Source organism: Alligator sinensis, unplaced genomic scaffold (assembly GCF_000455745.1).
Source record: "Alligator sinensis unplaced genomic scaffold, ASM45574v1 scaffold899_1, whole genome shotgun sequence".
Taxonomy (NCBI): Eukaryota; Metazoa; Chordata; order Crocodylia; family Alligatoridae; genus Alligator; species Alligator sinensis.
In genome coordinates, this window is record NW_005842614.1 from 159,427 (window position 1) to 180,337 (window position 20,911).

The 20,911-nt window shown below is 46.9% G+C and overlaps 1 protein-coding gene across 1 annotated transcript in view; it reads right to left on the minus strand.

Moving 5' to 3' along the window:
* Nucleotides 1-14,436: 14,436 nt before the first annotated feature.
* The window catches only part of ASTN1 (astrotactin 1), a gene marked incomplete at its 5' end in the record, with an annotated part of 224,136 nt that continues 217,661 nt past the window's right edge, over nt 14,437-20,911 (minus strand). The window contains one exon of the mRNA XM_025214997.1: nt 14,437-16,105. Coding sequence (XP_025070782.1) covers nt 15,871-16,105 — 235 coding nt within the window. The remainder of the gene's footprint in view (nt 16,106-20,911) is intronic.

A 20,911-nucleotide genomic window follows, 5' to 3' on the forward strand; every position in this document is an offset into this window, starting at 1 on the left:
AAGCCACAAGACCCTTCCAAGGACTGTAGTAAAACTGTTACCTCTTACTGAAAATCGCTGTATGTATAAGTACCTATAAATAATAAAGAATTGTTGCACACCACAAACCTCAAGATACTATAGCACTAATCATCTGTGAGGAGGTTGCAATTCCTCCCTCAGGCTGGCCAATGAGACCTACCGCTACTAAAAACAAATCAGCTGGTGCCCAGGCTCATGCTGCCTCCCGGTCTGCTGCTTTATCCTCTCTGCCACCCCCATGGCTCCCTCTCTGACATGGCAACCCCTCTCCATGAGTCATTCTGCCTCTGGGCCTGTAGATGAATCCCATCCCACTTGCTCATGCTTCTAAGAACCTCTGCTGGTTCTTTTCTCAAGGGTTCTGCATTCCAGAAAGTGGGAACTCCCCCTCTCCAGAGTACCCGAAGACAGATCCATTCCTCTTTTCCTTGAAGGGGCGGGTGGGGAGAAATGACCAGGCTAGCCACTGGTTTGCTATAAAAAAACAGTCACCTTGCTAACTGTGGACTCACCAAATGGAAGTTTGAAGAACTTGGAGTCCACCTTTATCTTCTGGCTACATCTAGAGGTACACCAAGCACCGTTCAACCACGTAGCAGGAAGGCCTGAAAAGTAAACAGCTAGGAACTGAAGGCAGGTACAGTTGGCCTGGGAATGAGGCACACAACAACAGCAGCAATTAGCTACTGGGACAGTTGCCCAAGGGGTAGGGTGGACTGTTCATCATGAAGCGTTTACAGCAAGACAGGATATCTTTTTAAGACAGATGTTGTAGCTCAGTCACAAATTCCTGGGCATAAAATGGGAGCTCTGAAATCCCTGGCAAATCATAGAAAATGAGGGTTGGAAGGGACCTCAGGAGGTTATCTAGGCCAATCCCCTGCTCAAAGCAGAACCATCCTCAACTAGATCATCCCAGTCAAAGCTTTGTCTACCTGGGTCTTAAAAACATCTAAGGATGGAGATTCCAAAACGTCTCTGGGTAACCTGTTCCAGTGTTTTCCTACCCTCCTTGTGAGAAATATTTTCCTAATATCAAACCTAAACTTCCCTTGCTGCAACTTGAGCCCATTGCTCCTTGTTCTGTCATCTGCCACCACTGAGAAAAGTCTAGCTTCATTCTCTTTGGAACTACCCTTCAGGTAGTCCAAGGCTATTATTAAATCCTCTTTCCATCTTCTCTTCTCCAGACTAAATAAGCCCAATTCCATCAGCCTCTCCTCATAAATCATGTTTCCCAGCCTCCTAACCATTTTCATTGCCCTCCACCAGACTCTCTTCAATTTGTCCACATCCTTTCTGTAGTGGGGGGCCCAAAACTGGACACAGTACTCCAGATGTGGCTTCACCAGTGCTAAATAGAGGGGAAGAATCACTTCTCTCAATCTGCTGACAACACTCCTACTAATGCAGCCCAGTATGTAGTTAGCTTCCTTCACAACAAGGTCACAGTGTTGGCTCATATTCAGCTTACTGTCTACTATAATCCCCAGGTCCTTTCCTGCAGAGCTGCTGCTTAGCTGGTCAGTCCCCAGCCTGTACCCATTGAACGTACAAGATAGCCCATCGCCTCTGAGCCAGACAGCTTTAAGACCCAAGGCTGCCTCTTCTTGCAGTAATCCTTTGCTCATATAGGCACATAAGCTTGAAAGGAGCCTCCCAGACCACTGAAGCCAGTACCTGGTGTTTGCAGGCAACCACTTATCCAAGGAGTCCTCTCTCACTAGCACTTCTTCTGGCATGGTTTCCATGCGCATGTCAATGGTGCCTGTCCTGTGCATAGTTACCACTGTATCCATTCAGCATGGTCAAATCCTGTGGCACTATCACTCTCCCTTGGCTACAACTTGCTCGGCATTGCTGCTCGTCTCTTAGGATGTCATGCCAGGCTGGACCAAACTTTGGCTAGCCACCCCTTCCAGATTCAGGTTCAGAACAGAAAAGCTCTCAATGATGCCAGCAGTTTTGCCTCAAGAACAAGGAGGTTTCTGTGCTGCGTCTCCCAAGAGATGCAACCCAGAAAGGTGGCATTTCTTGGACTTATGCTATTATTGCAATGAGGTGGTTCTCGCTCAGTTGCTCATGGCCCATTTACAGAGGTTGAGCATCTCAAGGACTACAGGTGAGCTAGGAGGCAGGAGAAAAATGATGGGCTGAGAAGATGGGGAGGAGTCTGTAGTATGGACCTGATGGAGCCTGTCTGGCTCTGGGAAACTTCTTTTCAAGTGAATGGAGCATGAGCACAGACTTGCCACATGAAATCCCAAGCAGAGAATATGGTACCCAAACCACCCAAGCGTTGTAGTTCAGGCACCCATCAGGGAGATGTGAACATAAGTTTGGCCCTGCAACCATTTTCTAGGTTTCCCTCCAGCCACCCATCCCCAGTGCTCCCCACTGGTAGGAGGAGAGTGGGAGAGGGCATAGCCCTAGTGAGAAGCCCCACTTGCACCTTTGATTCCCTACTAATCCTGAAAGATGCACCTAGTACCTCCTGAGCAGAACTAACCTGGCCCCAACCCACCTGGGCCTGATGTTTCACAAGCATGCCAGCTGCCATTTTCTAGAGATGCACCTTTTCCCTGCATGCTACTGCAGTTTGATTTTGTGACACAAGGGCCTTTCTATATGAAGCCATTTCCCTGTCCTAGATTCTTCCTCACTTAGTTCCCTTAGAGACAGGAGGCATGGGGTTGTTTCCACTTTACAATGGGCAGAGCATGGTGTGAAAAGAACAGCTGGCCTGTGGGTTGCAGGTCCTTTGAAGAGGAGGTAGGTTTTGGGTTAAGCAAAGCTTGGGATTGTTTCAGGTTATGGATTTCTGTGGGCATGAGGGATGCTCACAGTCTCCTCTGGGGCTCGACAACCTGATAGGATCTATGGGCACAGAACTGAAGAGCATTCCCTCTTCAGCCACATTTTTTAAAGAGGATCTGTCACTTTGGGTGCTTCCATTTCTGAGTCCCAATTTAAGGCACCCTCTGAAAATCAGACCCCTTTGAGGTGCCTCAAGATGGACAACCAAATCCTGAAGAGACCGTGGGAAAATGTAGACCATTCTTACTTGTTAGCAGGCAGTTCTGGGGTCTCTCTAATCTCTAGTAATTGGGATCCTGTGTACATGACAGCCTGAGAGAAATAAGCCATCTGATCCTAGTGCCGATATTCTTGGCTTGTACTAGATTAGCACTGAAAGTGTGCCAGGCCCTTTGCTAGCCCCAGGTAGTATGTCACTGATGCACTGGGCTGCTGTAAATACGTTGGGATAAATTGTCAAGAAAGACTGTGAGGTACCAGCCCAGCTGCAAGCAATCGTGGCTGCTGTCAGATTTCCCATCTCTTCAGTAAGTGAAGAGTGATGTTCTCCACAGCATGGGAAAGAAGTCAGGGCTGGTCAGGGGGCAGATATACCCTCTTGCTGGCCAAAGCTAGAAACAACCAAATTATCATTAAGCTATTGCAGACTCCCTTCCTTTCTGTTTTTACCACTTAAACCACTTCTCCTTGTCCTCACACCCAGTTGTCACCGTTAGTAATTCTCCTTTAGCAAACCCTTCCATCTCATTCTCTTTACCATCATCTCTCTATGTGAACTTCCCCATGTGGTCTTCTGAGGAGGGAGAGCAAGGTCACATTCAGCTACAGTGACACAGTGGGCTGAACTGATCGTCAATGTAAATGGATTTACAGTTCTGGCCCCATGGCAATATGAGCATATGCAAGAGCATGAGTCAAGTGTTTTGCATCTTACCATAAACGTAAACTGTGAGCCCTGTGGGGCAGGAACTGGCTGTTATAGCATGCTTGTGCAGCACCTTATACAATGGCACCTGAGTCCTTGACTGTTCCTTGGGCACTACTACAATATAGAGGACACAAAACTACATTTAGTGGCTGTTAAGCCTGTAGCAGGAGGCAACCCCACCCATTCAGAAATCTCAAAAACAGATGAGTAAGTTAAAAGGAAAAATCTGAGCAGTTATTTCCTTCCTATTGCTTACAGTGCTAGTCAATAATGCACTCCAATTTCCAGAAGGCTTTTGCTCCTATCTTCAACAGATGCCAAAAGCACCATACCCCTCCCCTGCCTTAATCCAACTTGTGCTTTTACGCCAAATCTTTTAACAGAGTCCCTCATGTGCTACAGCAACCTTAACACGGCAGTCCATCTTGCTGGTCACACACTCCATGCCCTCAGGAAGTTCTTTTTTTTTTTTTGCCTTAACACTTGCTGAGGTCACTTGAGCTCTTGTGTTCAAGAGCAGCTTTGATGAAGCTGCTGTACTATGTATGCATTAGAAAGGGAAGCGAAAGCTAGCCCTGCACCATAATAGATTAGCATTGGACAGACAGAACAGAGCTCTGAACACAGATCATGGGAGAGTTTCAGAGAGGAGAAATGTCACCCCAAATTCACTGGAGTCCACACTCCTGTGTAGTGAACCCCACTGACATAAATAAAAGGAGAGAAGGTGCGTCTACACGCTCATTCATGCACCATAATTACAGCGCATTAAGTCTGGTACCCGTAATAACAGGTACTAAATGCACTGTAATCGGCACTACTGCATATTAGCACAGATGAACTTTTTTTTAGTGACGTTAATGCGCATTAGACTAAACCTACTGGGCATTAGTGCATTAGCACAGGTTTTGCCTACCACGCTAATGCACAATAGAAGTAGTCTTCTGTGCATTAAGCATCTTGTGTAGACATGCCCAGTGCAAAGTAACTAAGGCCCAGCTATGTTAGGTTATGCATTAAATAAGGGAGGGTTCATAAAATGGGAGGGAGCATTTCCTGCAAGAAAAAAGCAGTAATTGTCAGGGAATAGCCACTTTCCATAATTAAAGATTCTTTGTGCAGCACTACAGGCCCAAAGCAATGCACTCCTGCCTGAGACAGTCCACTGTGGAACGCAGAGTCCAACAGACTGGCAGTAAAGAACAAATTAGATCTTAAAAGCTCGGTTAGCACTAGGAAGTTAGAAGTATCAGATGCAGCAGGCTGGAAACTAATGGGGCCATTCTCCAGTCAACACACACATTAAGCGTTTGCAAATGCTTCCAAACCACCACTTAGGCACAGGTCATTTGTGCACTCACTGAAGCATGTACTCCTGTTCACATCACTTTTATACTAAGAATTAATAAGCATGGTAGAAAACTGTCCTGGTTTGCACATAATTCTACATCGGGTGATATTAAATCTTCAGGAAGCCCAGACAGAGCAAAATACGTCAGAGCACGTCCAAGTGCTTTCTTTGTTGACAAAGAGTAAATTTCAGGGCATGTGTAAGCCAGCAGGAACGAGGCGTACCTGTAAGAGCTTTGCAGAATTGGGGCCCTGGGCTGCATGCTCTTAGGACATCCATCCTTGCTGCCCTTCCCCCTCCCAACGAGAGTGATTGGCCAGCAGTCAGTGTAGCTGCCCCACTATTCTCATTCCCCACTTTACTGTCACCCCTGCCTGGCAAATGTTGGGAACACCCACATAGCTGCATTCCATTGCATGCAAAGGGAGAGGGTAGAGCTTCCCTTTTGCAGGCACGCCAGATCCAGCTGTTGCTGACCTCCAACCAGTGACCATGGGAAGGGGGAACAAAATTGGTCCTTCTAAGGAAATCAGCCCATCCCCAGTGAAAGAGCAACCCCTGCTTAGTGCTCCAGGTAAACAAATCATAAATCCCTCCAAAGAGTGTCAAGCAATGTCATTAAATGTCAATGTCATGGAAGTCACTCATCGTGGTGTCCTGTGACCAGTGGGGTCCCCCAAGGCTCTGTCCTTGGACCCATACTGTTCAACATCTTCATTAATGATGTGGACACTGGAGTCAGAAGCGGACTGGCCAAGTTCGCCGATGACACCAAACTTTGGGGCAAAGCATCCACACCAGAAGACAGGCAGGTGATCCAGGCTGACCTGGACAGGCTCAGCAAGTGGGCAGACGAGAATCTGATGGTGTTCAACGCCGATAAATGCAAGGTTCTCCACCTTGGGAAAAAAAACCCGCAGCATCCTTATAGGCTCGGCAGTGCTATGTTGGCTAGCACTATGGAAGAAAGAGACTTGGCCGGGATGTCATTCTCCCCCTGTACTCGGCCTTAGTGAGGCTGCAGCTGGAGTAGTGTGTCCAGTTTTGGGCTCCACAATTCAAAAAGGATGTGGAGAAGCTTGAGAGAGTCCAGAGAAGAGCCACGTGCATGATCAGAGGTCAGGGAAGCAGACCCTACGATGACAGGCTGAAAGCCCTGGGGCTCGTTAGCCTGAAAGAGCGCAGGCTCAGGGGTGATCTGATGGCCACCTACAAGTTTATCAGGGGTGATCACCAGCATCTGGGGGAACGTTTGTTCACCAGAGCGCCCCAAGGGATGACGAGGTCGAATGGTCACAAACTACTTCAAGATCGTTTCAGGCTGGACATAAGGAAGAACTTCTTTACTGTCCGAGCCCCCAAGGTCTGGAACAGCCTGCCACCGGAGGTGGTTCAAGCGCCTTCATTGAACACCTTCAAGATGAAACTGGATGCTTATCTTGCTGGGATCCTATGACCCCAGCTGACTTCCTGCTCTTTGGGCGGGGGGCTGGACTCGATGATCTTCCGAGGTCCCTTCCAGTCCTGATGTCTATGAAATCTATGAAATCTATGAAATTAGCATTGCACAGGAAGTGAACATACATGCTGCTCCTTGCCTTTTGATTTAGAGCAGCCTGTACATGAATGGTGGCTAACTTGTTAACTGGTGGCAGAGTGACTCTTAATTAGTGACTGGAGACTTGCATCTGCTCAGAGGAGTGGTGGATGCCTGGCTAATGCGAACTGCACTGCAGGCTCAGTGTGAGATCTTGGCAGGCCGGGGTCCTGAGTGTTCCCTAAAGGCTGCCACTCATATCCTGTATTTAAAATCAGGCTTCCATTAGCAGGGTTATTACAGCTTCCCACAGCATTTAGCCTAAGCTTCCTTGACAGTCTTGCTCCCCTCTTATTCGGGGTGGTTTCTCTCATTAGTTCCAGCAGCATGCCCCAAAAGGCTTTGCTCTAAGGCAGTATCTAGCAGGGACAGTGTGAGCCAGTGGTGTTTATATCCTTTCATGGATCTGGTCTGCACCCCAAGGCTTTGCTGGAATAGCTGTCAGCTGGTAGTGTGCAGAGCTCACAGCCTCACCAAGCTTGCTATGCCAGGAAAATCTCCACTTGTGTTATCAGCTCTGGCAGTGGAAGAGAGCCTCTGCCAGCTTCCTTACACCAGCTTGGGAAGATGATCATATGCCATCATGTGCTACATCTGCACTAATAGGATCTTCCAACATAGTGAGGCCACAGACAGCCCTGGAACACAGATGAGCTGATAGTATGAGCAGTTTCCTTCCCGCCCACAGCTCCCATGTATAATTTCATGACCCCTCTCCTCCCCCTGATTATTTCCTAATACACTTGTGGCAACTACAGCAACTGCCTGCATGGAAAATTAGCAGGAGGAAAGCCTTTAATGTGTTTGAGAAACAGAGAAAAACAAGGAAAGGAGGGCCAGCACCAGAGCTGCTAAGGACAGATGCTAAAGTGGGACTGTCCAACTGCTGGCCTGCAAGACAAGGAGTTAGCATGTGGTCCATGAGGGGTTAGCATGCAGCTCAGGGGCTCCTGCCCACATTTCTCATCCTGTGGAGCTGGCCAGGGCCTCTGGGCTCCCAATCTTCCTCTTCAAGCTTCTACTTCTTTCCCCTGTGCCTGGGGGGCAGGGCAGCACAGTGGGAGGGAGCCAGGCCGCCCCTGCTGCAGTGAGTGTGTGACAGCAAAAGAGGGGCTGCCTTTGCAGTGCACCCATTTTGCAAGGGGGAGTTGCATGCATGGGGAAGGGGTGCTGGGCTAACTGGAGGGGTGCATGGGGGAGGGGTGCTGGGCATTTACTGCACAGTGAATGAAATTACTGCATAATACAGGTGCACATCTACATAAGCACGCCCTATTGCACAGTAAATATGATGACTTACACCAACTTGAGCATGCGGTATTGGTATCATGCAGGTATCAAATTTACGACTGATTACTAGGGGTGCACAGATACAGATTTTGGGGGCCAATACCGATAGCCGATTTTTAAGGAGGCATATTGGCCAATACTGATCCAATTTACGATACAGCTGCATGCAGCTGGTAAATCTGTTGTGGCAGAAGAGGAGGGGGGAGGGAAGGGGCATAGGGGGACAGATCTACACCCCCTGTGGTGGGGGAGGGAGTGGGGCTGGGGGTCCTGGGCAGCGCTGGGCTCTTCCTGGCAGGGGAGCTGGGCCAGGCTGTGCTCGGGGTGGGCAGCACCCCCCATAGTCCCCTTCCCAGCACCACCACTGCCTGCCCCGAGCACAGTGCGGCCCAGTCCCCACCCCCAGGAAGAGACCGGCGCAGCCCCCGGCCCCAGACCACATCTGCAGCACACCCCAACCTGCCCTGCGCAGATCTGGGGGTGTGACAGCTGAAAATTATGTCTGCGTGATAAAGGTGCTTGCTAAAGGCTCTATGAAGATTAGACCAAGTGTTTTTCTGTCATTTGTTCAGATATTAAGCTATATGTTGTTGCTAAGAGCCTAATTAAAGTCTAAGATATAGTAAGGCCTTGTATAAAATAAGGCCTAGTAAATTTAGTAAAGCATTATAGAAGTAATAGTAGGCCCTGTGGTGTAGTTAAAATTAACCTTATCAGAAGAATGCAAGGCTTGTACTGCTATTGGTCAGTCTAAGGACAGTTGAAGTAAAAAGAATCTGAATGGCTGTAAATTATCAGCATAGCTCAGAAGTTATAAATTGGCTGGCCCATCTGGAAATCATTTAGAAGGAAGATACAGCTCTGTGAAAGGAACTACAGATTAGCTGCTGGCCTGGATTCAGAAGGCCCGTGGATCTTGAGGAGCTCAAGGACTGAATACCAGGGTCCTTCCCTGTACCCCTCGGACAGCGCTGATCGAGGACGCCTGACTTTGCTGAGCTTTGTGGAAAGAGAAACTTGTCATACATCAGGCATCAGAGGGGACTGCCGATAAGTTGCCAATGCGAATTATTATTGTCTGTCTCTGTCTGTCTTATTATACAAGGCCCGTGGATCTTGAGGAGCTCAAGGACTGAATACCAGGGTCCTTCCCTGTACCCCTCGGACAGCGCTGATCGAGGACGCCTGACTTTGCTGAGCTTTGTGGAAAGAGAAACTTGTCATACATCAGGCATCAGAGGGGACTGCCGATAAGTTGCCAATGCGAATTATTATTGTCTGTCTCTGTCTGTCTTATTATACTACGCGTAGTCATGTTTTTGTTAAGTCAGTAAACCTTTCTTACCTTTCTACCCCTGGCCACACTCTCAATATCAAACCCCCTGCAGGCAGCTAGGACAGGGGGCATACCCCCCTCCCCTTGCCTTCCCAGGATGCACGCAGTGGCAGGAGCTTCTCCACCTTCCCGCACCCCCCAGATGAGCCGTGGCTCCATCCCGCACCCCACTCCACCCCATCTGGACAGCACCTGCCCCTGCCTCACTCCCCACCTCACTGCGGGGGGGGGGGTTGATCTGCACCCCCACATCCTTTCCCTCCCCCCTCCCCATCCGCCACAACAGACTTACCAGCTGCATGCAGCTCTCCACGCTGCTGGGCTGTGCTCCTCGCTGCCTGTGTGCTGCACTGTGGGTGCACACACACATGCGCATTTATCAGCCAAATTATCAGCCACATCAGGCCAATTTCCAATATAGTAAATTTTCTTTATATTGATGCCAATCCGATATTGGACTGATGTATTGGTGCACCTCTACCAATTAGTCACCGCACTGTAACGTATGTGTAGACGCCTTACTGTGCAGTAACACTATATGTGTGTACTGATTTGGGACTAACTTTAATCTCAAGTCAGTCCACACAAAGCATTAATGCACTTTAATGCCTGCATGTGTAGACACTGGCCTATTCCCATTTACTGCTCAGTAATTTACTGCACTGTAAATTTAAGCCAGTATAAATGCACATGTAGACACACCCACTGTGTAGCAGGTGATGCCTGGTAGGGGGAGACCCACTGAGTGGCCCACGTGGCATGGTGTGGCCCCTGGGTCTGTACTCCATGAAGCATGGCCCCTAGCAGCCCAGAAATAGGATAGCCCTGTTCTTGAACATGCCCTGCCTACCCCATCTTGCTTGCAAAACACCAAAGCCAGAAATGCATCAGTCAAGCTGGTGAGGAAACAGCTCTCACCACACCTTCTAACACACTCAAGGCAAGGGATTTTGAGCAGCAAAGGGTGTGAGGGGAGAGAACCACCATAGCTGCTTCACCACCTCATTTCTGGATTGGCGCAAGCAAGCAGGAGCAGACGGGCAGGCATGCTTGAAGGGGGCACTTTCCTGACATGCCCAGGATGCAGTCTAGACATACCTTAAAAAGGATGTAGCAAAACCCAGGAAGAGCTAAGCATGGTTCCCAGAGCCCTATGGAAAAGTCTGCACAGCAAAGGTTTAAATCACTTCACCTAGCACGTGCAAAAAAGCTGTTTACATGTTAATACAAGCCTGACCTATGCACAGACTTTTGCTTACACACCCCTTGGAAACACTCACACACGTATTAATTAGACAGTCTCATCACACACTCCAAGCCATATCTATAGTAGGTATGAAGCAGTGAAGCCAACAGAGATATACAAAATATACTGTAGCAAAGAAGCTGGTGAGCAAATATTTAACCACAAAACTACTGTCCCTGCAGCCTTTGGAATTCACCTAGACTTCAATCAGTGTCAGGCATGTGGGTGGATAAACTCATGTGTGTGCTGCAGTGACAGCAACTCCGCCTAGATGAGGGCTGTTAGTCTTACTGTGGGGATGGAGTACTTATGGCCTTGGCCAAACTGGCGGGCAGACAAGCTAATGGTAAACTTGTGTGAAGAGGGAGCTGAGTTCAAAGGCAAGGAAGTTCCAGTCTGAACATTTGATTCATTACCAAAAGTGACATCAACTGGACCAAAACTATAAACAAACATTTCCAATTTGCCAAACCCACAGATTACTAACAGCTCCATTTAATAGTTAGTTAAATCTTCATCTTGATTTTTACATAGTGTTACAATTATTTTTAAAACCTTTTTAAATAATACTGTAATTCCTGAATTTTTTTTTTTTTTGCCACATGTTCCCCCCCACCCTAATACCCCCTACTTTCCATCTACAGTAGTAAAACGTCACATTAGAGTTTTAAGAGAACATCAAGGAACATGAATTGTAGTAATTTAAAAAAAGAAAGGACCAAACAATCTTCTTGTTAAATAATTGCACAACAAGTAAAAGGTAGTAAATGCTATTACAGTGGTACAGGTATGTCCAAGAAAAAAAAAAGGAGAGGTTCGCCTTTAGTGAATCATTTCCCCATTAATTCAGAAATAAACAAAGGGGCTGGGGGAGTTGTGGACTTAGTCATACAAAAACTTTCTCTCAAACATTCATTTGGTTAGAAAATGCCAAGATTCAAGGCTTAATACTTCGCAAGAGCCATTTGTGACTTTGCACACACCTAGCAGAGCATTTCATAGAACTCAATGGAAGAGAAGTTCCCCCAGAAGCAGATGTGGTTAGTGAGCCTTGAGTTTTTTGGAGCCAGCAGATGGTGCAAGTCATTGTAAATCACTGGTCAACAGAAGACAATGTTCTCCACAGAAGTCAATTCCTGAGGACCTGGCCCTTTATTCCAAAGTTGTTTTTGGCAAGCAGATCACATGTAATGGTGACACAGCCAGATTATAACACAAGCTCCTGCTTGGTTCTGGGTCACTACCACAGTCAATCAGCTTTACCTTAAAAAGACTCCGACCTTTAAGAAATATTAATTCACGGTTAGTAACAATAATGTGCAACCAGGGTTAAGTTCCCAACAGAGCAACTGAGCTGTAACATTAAGGAAGATGGAGAGAAAAAAAAAATGATTAATTCAGAACCTCTCTCTATATAAAAAAAATGGCTCTCAGGTGGAGTGAGCTATGTTCCCAATACTTGAGGGGGCCAGTAAGAGCTTAAAAATAGGGTCCCTCATTCCTTTGTCATTAGAATCCAAGGCCTTATCTTCTTCAGTAGTAGCAGAAGGTGCTGTTACCAGCACATCCCTAGGCGATCCTCACCTGAACAGGTCTCATGTGGCAATGATACTAGAGAAATAACTGCATGAATACCAACTGTTTGGCATCAGAGGGAGGCAGCCTCGTCTTGTGGATAGGACAGCGAGCTGCAGGGCCAGGCAACCTGAGCTCTAATCTCAGCACTGCAACAGTCCTCCTGTGTGACCCTGGACAAGTCACTTCACCTCTGATCCTTTGCCTATTTTGGGACAAGACTCAATTTTGGGAACAGGAACTCAACTGGAGTCTCCCAGTGTTACTGTAACACAAATTAAGTGCCCTGAAGACAGAACATCAAGGTGCCAGGCTAACATAACTTACTAAAGCTGTATCAACTACTTGCACGACCCTCCCTCCCCCATATTTGAGGGTAGGGATACGGTATTGTTGTCAGGCAGTATTTCCAGCTTGTGACCCTCATGGACCAATTCTCCACTGAGGCTGACCACAGAGGCCCAAGAGAAACCCCTACACTGCAGCCCCTTTAAAAATTGAGATGAATGAAGGACTGGAGGATATACTAGAGATGAGTACTAGAAATAACCCTGCATTGGGACAGAGCTGGACTTCATAGTTTATTTGATCTCCTTCTCTAGTCTCTAGGGTAAGAAAGGGGGCCTGACACTAAGACTGGGTTGGCTGGAGAGGCTTTTTGATGTCAAAAAACCTACAATGCAAATGCTTTGAAATGCAAGAGCAGAAGCAATATGGAAATAGCTGCAAAGTCCCATCATAAAACTTGAGTAGTACAAATAAATAACCTAGACAGATGTGAATGCCCGGAGTGTCTGGACTTTGCAGGGTTTTCTTGGCAAAGTTCAGCAGTCTAGGCTGGCACAGTCTGCACCACCTCCATCTATGTTCCTGCCCCTAGTAAGCAATAAAAGTGATGTGTCTGCTAGCAAAAGGAAACATCTGTGTTTCAGAAAAAAAGACACCTAAGCAATATTGCTCAGTGAGCACAAAGTTTATTTCTAGGCCAAAGGCATTCAGGTTTAACTGGACTAAACGGAAGTCCCTTTTGGCCATCTCTGTGTAGTTGCCCAGATAAAAAATTAAAAGTTCTCTTGTTTTGTTGTTGTTGGGAGGGAAAAAGTAGAGGTAAACTAAGGTGCCTTAGCCCAGATTTCTAGGGACTGGAACCAGCTTAAATACACAGGGGTGTCAGTGGGAGAATGTGCGACTGCCCAAGCTCATTGAACTCCTGGTGTCCAGTTCAGCATTGCTTTGTAACGTACCTTGAGATCCTTTGAGCAGAACACACTGGCAGGCACCCAGAGCCAGCCAGACAAACCATAAAGCAAAATTGCACTGGGTTAACTGACAGGCATTGATGATATTATTGACTACGCAAGTGGGGGGCAATTTTATAATAAAAATCAACTGAGTTTGGGTATAACCACTATCCAGAGCTGCACCCTCCTCTCCAGCTCTGTATAGCTGAAGAAATGCACAATGGGAAGGCTTTTTGCTTTCCTATGAACACTGGGCAGCATCTTACAATCTATCCAGAATCAAAGAAGCCAACCCTTGCAACTCAGGCTCCTCTTTCCTGTTGGTCACATTCACTACACATCTGTTGCTCACTCTTCCAGGTCTGCTCTTGCTGACTTGCCACTTGAGGCCAGCTACTTCCTAACACCAGGCTTGTCCAAACTGATCCTAAGTCTATCTTCCCTAGTATCAGGTAGAATTTATCCTATGCTATGAATTTATCCATTCTGAACAGGATACAGGGACAGCTGATATATTCAGAGAGGAAATTTCTCAGTGCATGTTGAATACAAATACTGTGATGTAGGGGTGTAGGTTTTAGCTGTGTTGGTCTAAGGACATACTAAGGAATACTGTGATGTAGCACAATTAGCTGAGGAGAGAGGCTTCAGTCAAGAACTATTTAGCTCAACTAGATGCACAGCAAAATGTTAGATGCATGTCCTTGGCACGTTGTGGGAGAAGGAGGGGTGACAGAAAAACATAAAACATAAGCTAAGATAGCTCCAGCCAGCACCGCAATGTGAAAGGAAAATTCTGTTTGGAAAAGGTGCCAAAAAAAAATCCCATCACCTGACCCACATTTGTCTCCCAGAGCAGCCAGCTCAAAGGTACTCAGCTGACAAGCCCAAAGATGGTCTTCTTTATTGGCCAGACCTCTACAGACTCAGGGTGGCTCAGAAGGTCAAGTTCAGCTCTTGCTGCTCATCATATCATGATGAGACATTCTGCCAATGAACTGGAACTAAACTGAGCCCAGCCTCCCAGAGCTGCCTTGCCTCTGTGGTGTTAACAAGAGTTTCAAAAGGAGACGTTAATGACAACAGCAGATCTTAATACAGGGGGGACTTCTTACTGTAATGGTCTCAATCCTCAATTCTTCTGCAGCAAGATGCCCCCACAGGGTAGCAGGGACTGAGGGGACCAGTCAAGGAGAGCTAGAAGGAGGGAGAGCAATCGCACTTGAGCTCCATGATGGGAGAAGCCAAAAATCTGTTTATTAGAAGGGATCTCCCAATGGGTGGCCTGCACATTTCTTCAGGAGGTAGCAAGGTGCCTGGCTAAACTAATCTCAGTGGATATTCAGGGGCATAAGCCCTACTCCAATCCATTATGATGGAGCTTCACTTTGGTAAGGTGAAAATGTATGGGGAGGCAAACTAAGAGGCAACCCCTGATGAAAAGCAGAACTACTGTTCCCTCGCTCCTCCCACATCACCCTACCCTCCAGAGTCCCGCTCCTCTGGAAAGCTGTTCTGTGTCATGTTTTGGGGTTTAGTGACACAGGAACCAGCCTGGTAAATGCTGCCCTGGTATGTACACCTTGGCTAGAGCTCCCTGCAAACATCAGTCATTATTTAGTAACTTTTACTATGCGGAGGGAAGAGGGGATGGGAGAGACTTACTTCCCAAGAATTTGGTTCAAGAAGAAAAGCTCACTGAGATGAACAGGGCTGCAGCAGTGACCACTGGGACTCACCAGCTCGGGCTGACTACAAGGTGGAAGGAGTCTGCAGGATCCCACCACCAGTGGACAGAGTGAAGATGATGAGATGTGCCTACTGGCAAACTCCTCACCCTGTAGTGAAGCAAGGTGGTTTGCAGTGCAGTCCAGAGTTCATGTTTTGCAACAGAGGCAAAACCGTCTTGGCTGCAGCAACACCTTTTGCTCAGATCCAATCCCAGACTAAGATCCTCAACAGAAACTATTTAAACTGACTTGGATGCCTTGTCACCATTGTTCCAATCCTGACTTTAATTTAGTAGCTGGGTTATGAGTTCCAAACAGGATTTCTCTCTGCTTCTGGCCTCGATTATTTTGCTCTTTTTGTAATTTGAGATGCACTCCGTATGAGGACTTTGGAGGGGTTTAGAGAAGAGGTCAAACCTTTAAAAATGTATTTTCCATTCCAGAGTGCAAGTTCATGCCTGCAGTTCAAAGAACCTCTAAGGGGAAAATGAGCAGAACCAACCAACCAACCAAACAAAAAAACAACCCTGGGTCTCATGAGACCTCTAACTAGAAAGGCTATTGGCCATGTTGAAGAAGAGTCTAATACCAGGTAAGTGCTACCGAGAAGCAGTAGGTTCTCTCCCTGGTTTAGGTCCTTAGAGATTGCAGTGACCCCCTGAAGGTCCTTTTATAAATCCCCCACAACTGCCTTTTTTCCATTCTTCCTTTAAGGGTTGTAAGTAGCTCCTCAAACCCTCAGTAGTCTTTGTCACCATAGTCATTGTAAAGGACGCTTAGTGCTTGCTCTTCACATGTCTTCTTCAGGTCCCGGCTCAGCTCTGACCAGTTGAGTCCATAGAGCTTGATCTCGCTGTAGCGGCAGGCAAGGTATTTGAGTGATGTGCGCTGGAGGCTGATCTTGGGCTCCTGGAGGAGGCCATTGCACCAGCTGCTGAGGTCCCCAAGCTGAGAGAGAATGAGACCAGCCTTCCTGCAGAGGGTTATGGGAGAAGCCAGAGAGGTGGTGGGACCAGGGAAGGGGTGGGTTAAAGACAGAGAAAAAAAGAGGGGGAAGGCAGAAGAGATGGACAGAGGGTAGGAGAAGAGAAAAGCAAGGAAGGTTAAACAGACCATGAAAGCTTTAGAGAAAAATAAAAAGAGAACAACAGCCACAGATAAAGCCACCAGGTGGGCCAGCATCTCCATGCAACATGAGCCAAGAGACTAGGCTGGAATCAAGACTGTCCCTCTGGGAAATTTTTTCCTTGCCAAATTGAAGAATGTCCCATTCCTTGGTTGAGTGGACAGGCAAGCAAGGAAAAGCATGACATGGAGCACAAGGATGTAGAGATGATCTCTGGATGCAGGTTGGAGGGGGACTAGCTGAAGACCTTGCTCTCTGATCAGGTGGCAGTTCCAGAGAGCCAGGTATGAAGCATCCTTACACACTGCTCATTCAAGACAAGCTACTGAGGCCAGGGGCAGGGTAACCTTCACCTTCTGGAGCATCTGGCAGGTGACAGCTCTACCTCCTGGAGTTTCATTCTGGCTTGACAGTCCAGAAGAATGAGATACCCAGGGGTGGGACAACAACCATGACCATGGCAGACAGAGGCATAACAAGCAGGGTTTGTACCCTGGACAAACTTGTGGGAAAACTGGGGTAGGGGGTGGTGAGAAGATGCTGCTGAGTGCCAGAGTGGTAGGGGCAGGAGTTTTACCTACACCCAGGACTCAAAAACCATCCCTGGCTGCTACTGCTGTTGCTGCTGCTGCTACCACCACCAGCATGGTCTGCTGCCCTGCCCTGGCTGTTGCTCTTACAGTAGCAGCACAGTGTTTGTACAACCAGGTGCAAGAGCAAAACCATAAGGCTACTTTTGCTACTAGGACACAGACTCTGCAAGGGTGGGGGTGATTCTGGCACCTTTCCTAAATTGGTGCCCCACCTGCCCACCCCTAGTCACACTACTGACAGTGGAGCTTCTCCCACAGCAGCTCTGTCTTGAGGGAACCACTTCTAGGAGACAGCAAGAAGTTAAGTCTGACTTTTCTGAAGACAGTGCCCATGCGAGGATGGCAGCAATGTGGATAGATACCGACCAGGAATTATGCTAAACCTGACAACCCAAATCCTCATTAACAGCCTTCAGATGCTGGCTACTGACATGGGCTGGTTCTGAATGAGCTATCAAGAGGTCAAAAAACTCCAGAAGCCTGTTATACCAACCACCTGAAGCACAGCGGCCTTAGCCTAATCTAGCATAGTAGAAGCGGATGAGCACCTAGCTCCCACAATAGCGACTGAACCCTTCCCTGGAGACTCAGTTCATATGAGTACGTGAAGCTCTTAGTCGTTAAAGGGCTTGATCCAAAACCCGTCTGTGGAAAGCATCCTACGGACTTCACTGGGCTTTGGACAAGCCCCTTATCCACTGTTTATCTCCTGGAATACAGCCTACCTTCCTCCCTGGACAAGGTATTTGGCTCAATTAACTTCGTCCCAGGGCAGGAGGTAACAGCTGCTCTTCTACTTCTTGCTTACAAACACTACCCTAACAGCCAACGTTACTAGGAATTGACAGAAGCACATTCCAAAAGAGCACACTCAGGAGCACAGTAAGATGGGATGATGCGGTGCGGGTTTCCATCCAGAACTTCAAAGGAGCATCAGAAAGCAGTCAAACAAACACTCTGTCTGCTGGCTAAATAATGTCATCTGCAAGTGATTTGTCCTGTCACAACCAGTCTGGATGCTTCACCCTAGCAGACGATCAAACAGGAGGTCTGGTTTCCAAGATTTGTCATCACCAGAGACCTCTTGCAGCTGCCTAAATGTTCCTTTCCAAACGGTATGAGCTGCAAACACTTCATCAGGAACTGCATCATCTTCCTTCAAATACTTGAACACTTTCAACAAGTGAAATTAACCCTCCTGCATCTTCACCCTCTTCTCTTTTAAATTCCCCAGACAGATACAGAAGCTAAGTAAATTCAGCACCAATTATTTAAAGCAGATCATTTTCCTCTATACTTTGCTGCATACAAAATTCTGCCAATGTATCACCACTTTGACCTGAACAGACATCTCCGATCTAGAGAGTGCCCATTCACTATAGTACGGTAAATCCTCAGCCTCTCTACTAAGGCTGCCAGCAAGCACCAGCTGGACTGTTGGTTTGCAATGAGCTCACTTGTTTCCTCGATTAAGTCCAGTCAACTCTCTCTTTGCATAAGCTACCAAAAAGTCATGAGATGGGGACAACTTTTGACCACAGCAAACTGGTGCTGGATTTTAAATAAAAAGAAAGAAGCAGAGCAGCACAAAACCTGCAGGATTCAGTACATGTGTGAGATAAAGCCCCACCCTGCGTGGCTCACTTGTTGGGTATGGGAATAAGTTCTTGTAGGTTCTCTTGGAACTCTGAAGTCTACATGAAACAGCTTTCAAAAAGCTCCTATCTCCTGCTAAGAGCACTTGAAACAGGTTAGCCACCTCTCCTGAGCACTGGAAACCTCACAACATATTATAAGGTTTCCTACCAAAGAAATGTTTCTCAGACACATTCATCCTTCCCCTCTGTAGTGCTTTGGGGGTGAGGGGAGGAGGAGGAAGTTACTAACCCTTTGCACTGAGGAGCTAAGGAAACCTTGAAGGTTTCCTAGCAACTCTATGCTAGGGGAGATGCACAATAACACTTAGCATATGGTTGCTATGAAACCCTGGGGACTATGAAATGCTGCCAGCCAAGTCATTCTGTCCCCCACCAAGAGAGGGCTCATTTTGGCAGTCCCCTGGAAATTCATGAAAGGACAAGATGTGTCCATGGGGTGTCTCCTGAGGAGGTGATGAGAAAACTCTCAAACCTGGGAATGTAGGGGAAGAAGCTGGAGGCTCCCACAGTTCTGCAGAAGTAGCACCCAGGCCTAGGTGAAAGCAACTTATGGTAAGATTTTGGAGAGGGGAGCTGAAGCCTGGTGGGGGGAGGCGGGGTGTGTGCACTCCTGTACCCCATGGTTTCATGGATGAGGATGGGTGTTTGTGAAGACTGACAAAGGCAGAGCCTTTTTTCAGGTGGATTCTGAGCTCTTAGAACATGAAAGCTGCCATTTACTAGGTCAGACTATAGGTCCATCCAGCCCTGTATCCTGTCTCCCCAAAAACATACAGAGAAGATTAGCATGGTTCCTGCAAGATGTTCCATATCAGTACTTGCTCTCTTCTTCCTGTGTTAACAGCTTCTGTCCCATAGAATTAGTTGTGTGCACTTAGTGGCCTCCCTCTAGCCATTGAGAGGGGAGCTTGTAGTTTCTGGTGGCCCTAGGTCCACTGTCCTGGCATAATAAGTAGGTCTGCTCAAACAGTGGCAGAGAGGAGATGCTGAGGGGAAGGGTAAACATGACATGCTCAGAATTTTCCACCATCTGCTCCTCTACTACTGTAGCTTCCAGCATTCAGAGGTTGAGGAAGTTGTGATTCAGAGGCTGCTCCCCCTACCTGCAATGTTCAATACCTGCTGACGGATCTTTCTTCCATTCTCTTGTCCATTCCCGTTTTGAATTGTGTTTAACTGTCAGCTTCCACAGCATCTTGTGGCAAAGAATTCTACAAGTTAATTACATGCTGCATGATCAAGATCTTCCTTTTGTTACTTTAAAACCTACTACCTAATACAGTGGTTCTCAGCCTTTTTAGACTCAAGGCACCCCTTTGAAAATGCCAGGTCTTCTTAGCTTTCGTTCATTTCTTGAAAAGTAATAGAACAATTCTTTAGTTACAAAGAACTTAGAAAAACCAAAACAGATCAGAATGTCTTTGACACTATGGACACCTACTTGAGATTTCTGGATTTATCCTGTGAATCATGTATAGGTGTTTTCACATCTAATAGTGCTAATATTGCCATCATCACTGGCTCATCATCACTGAGTTAATAGTTTTATGTCCCCTACTTCTAGTACTGTAGCAGACAGTAAATAATACATTCCCATTTACTTTCCCTGCACCATTTAATATTATATAAACTTTTATCATGTCCTTCTCTGGCATCCTTTTTCTAAGCTGAGAAGTCTTAGCCTATTTAGTTTCTCTTCATATGGAAGTCTCTCTATATCCTTGATGCCCTTCTCTGTACCTTCTATAGTTTTTGTATATCCGTTTTTAGGTGGAGGGACCAAATGCACAGAAATTTAAACGGACATAATGATACTTTCTGTTTCAAGCCATCCTTTTCCTTTAGCTATATTCAGAACACAGGTGCTCAAGGGAAGGAGAGAAGAAGGGGTTTCCCTCCTTTTAGGGGGGTTTGGCATATCACAATGGTGAGGTGCTATGTCTAGACACACTGAGGCATGGAAAGGGGCACACTCTCAATTCTTGCCAATGCATTTCAGCCTGAACCTGCAGCTCCCTCAAGCTCTTCTAGAGAACATAAATGATGATCCATACAAGGTAATGAGTTCTTAAACTAAGACAGTACAGCAACAAGCCAGCAGTTTTAAGGCACACGGTGTTCAGTTTCAACATGATTAACCCGTGCAACCAGAGCTGGGGACAAAGGAGCAGAACTAAAGAGAGCAGAAGGGAACTATTTCTGGATGTCACTCTGTTGCTTTCAGTAGAATTACACAGAAGCCAAATGTAGCCAGGCACAGTGATTTCAAGTTAGACAAAAGCAAGAAAATGAAATGTGAGGCCAGGTAAACCCGGCGTTTGCTTGCATCAACTATGGCAGAAATGTGCTTGCCTATATAGTGTGCATGCAAAACCCAGTCTGCTTCATCCACCTCCACTCTT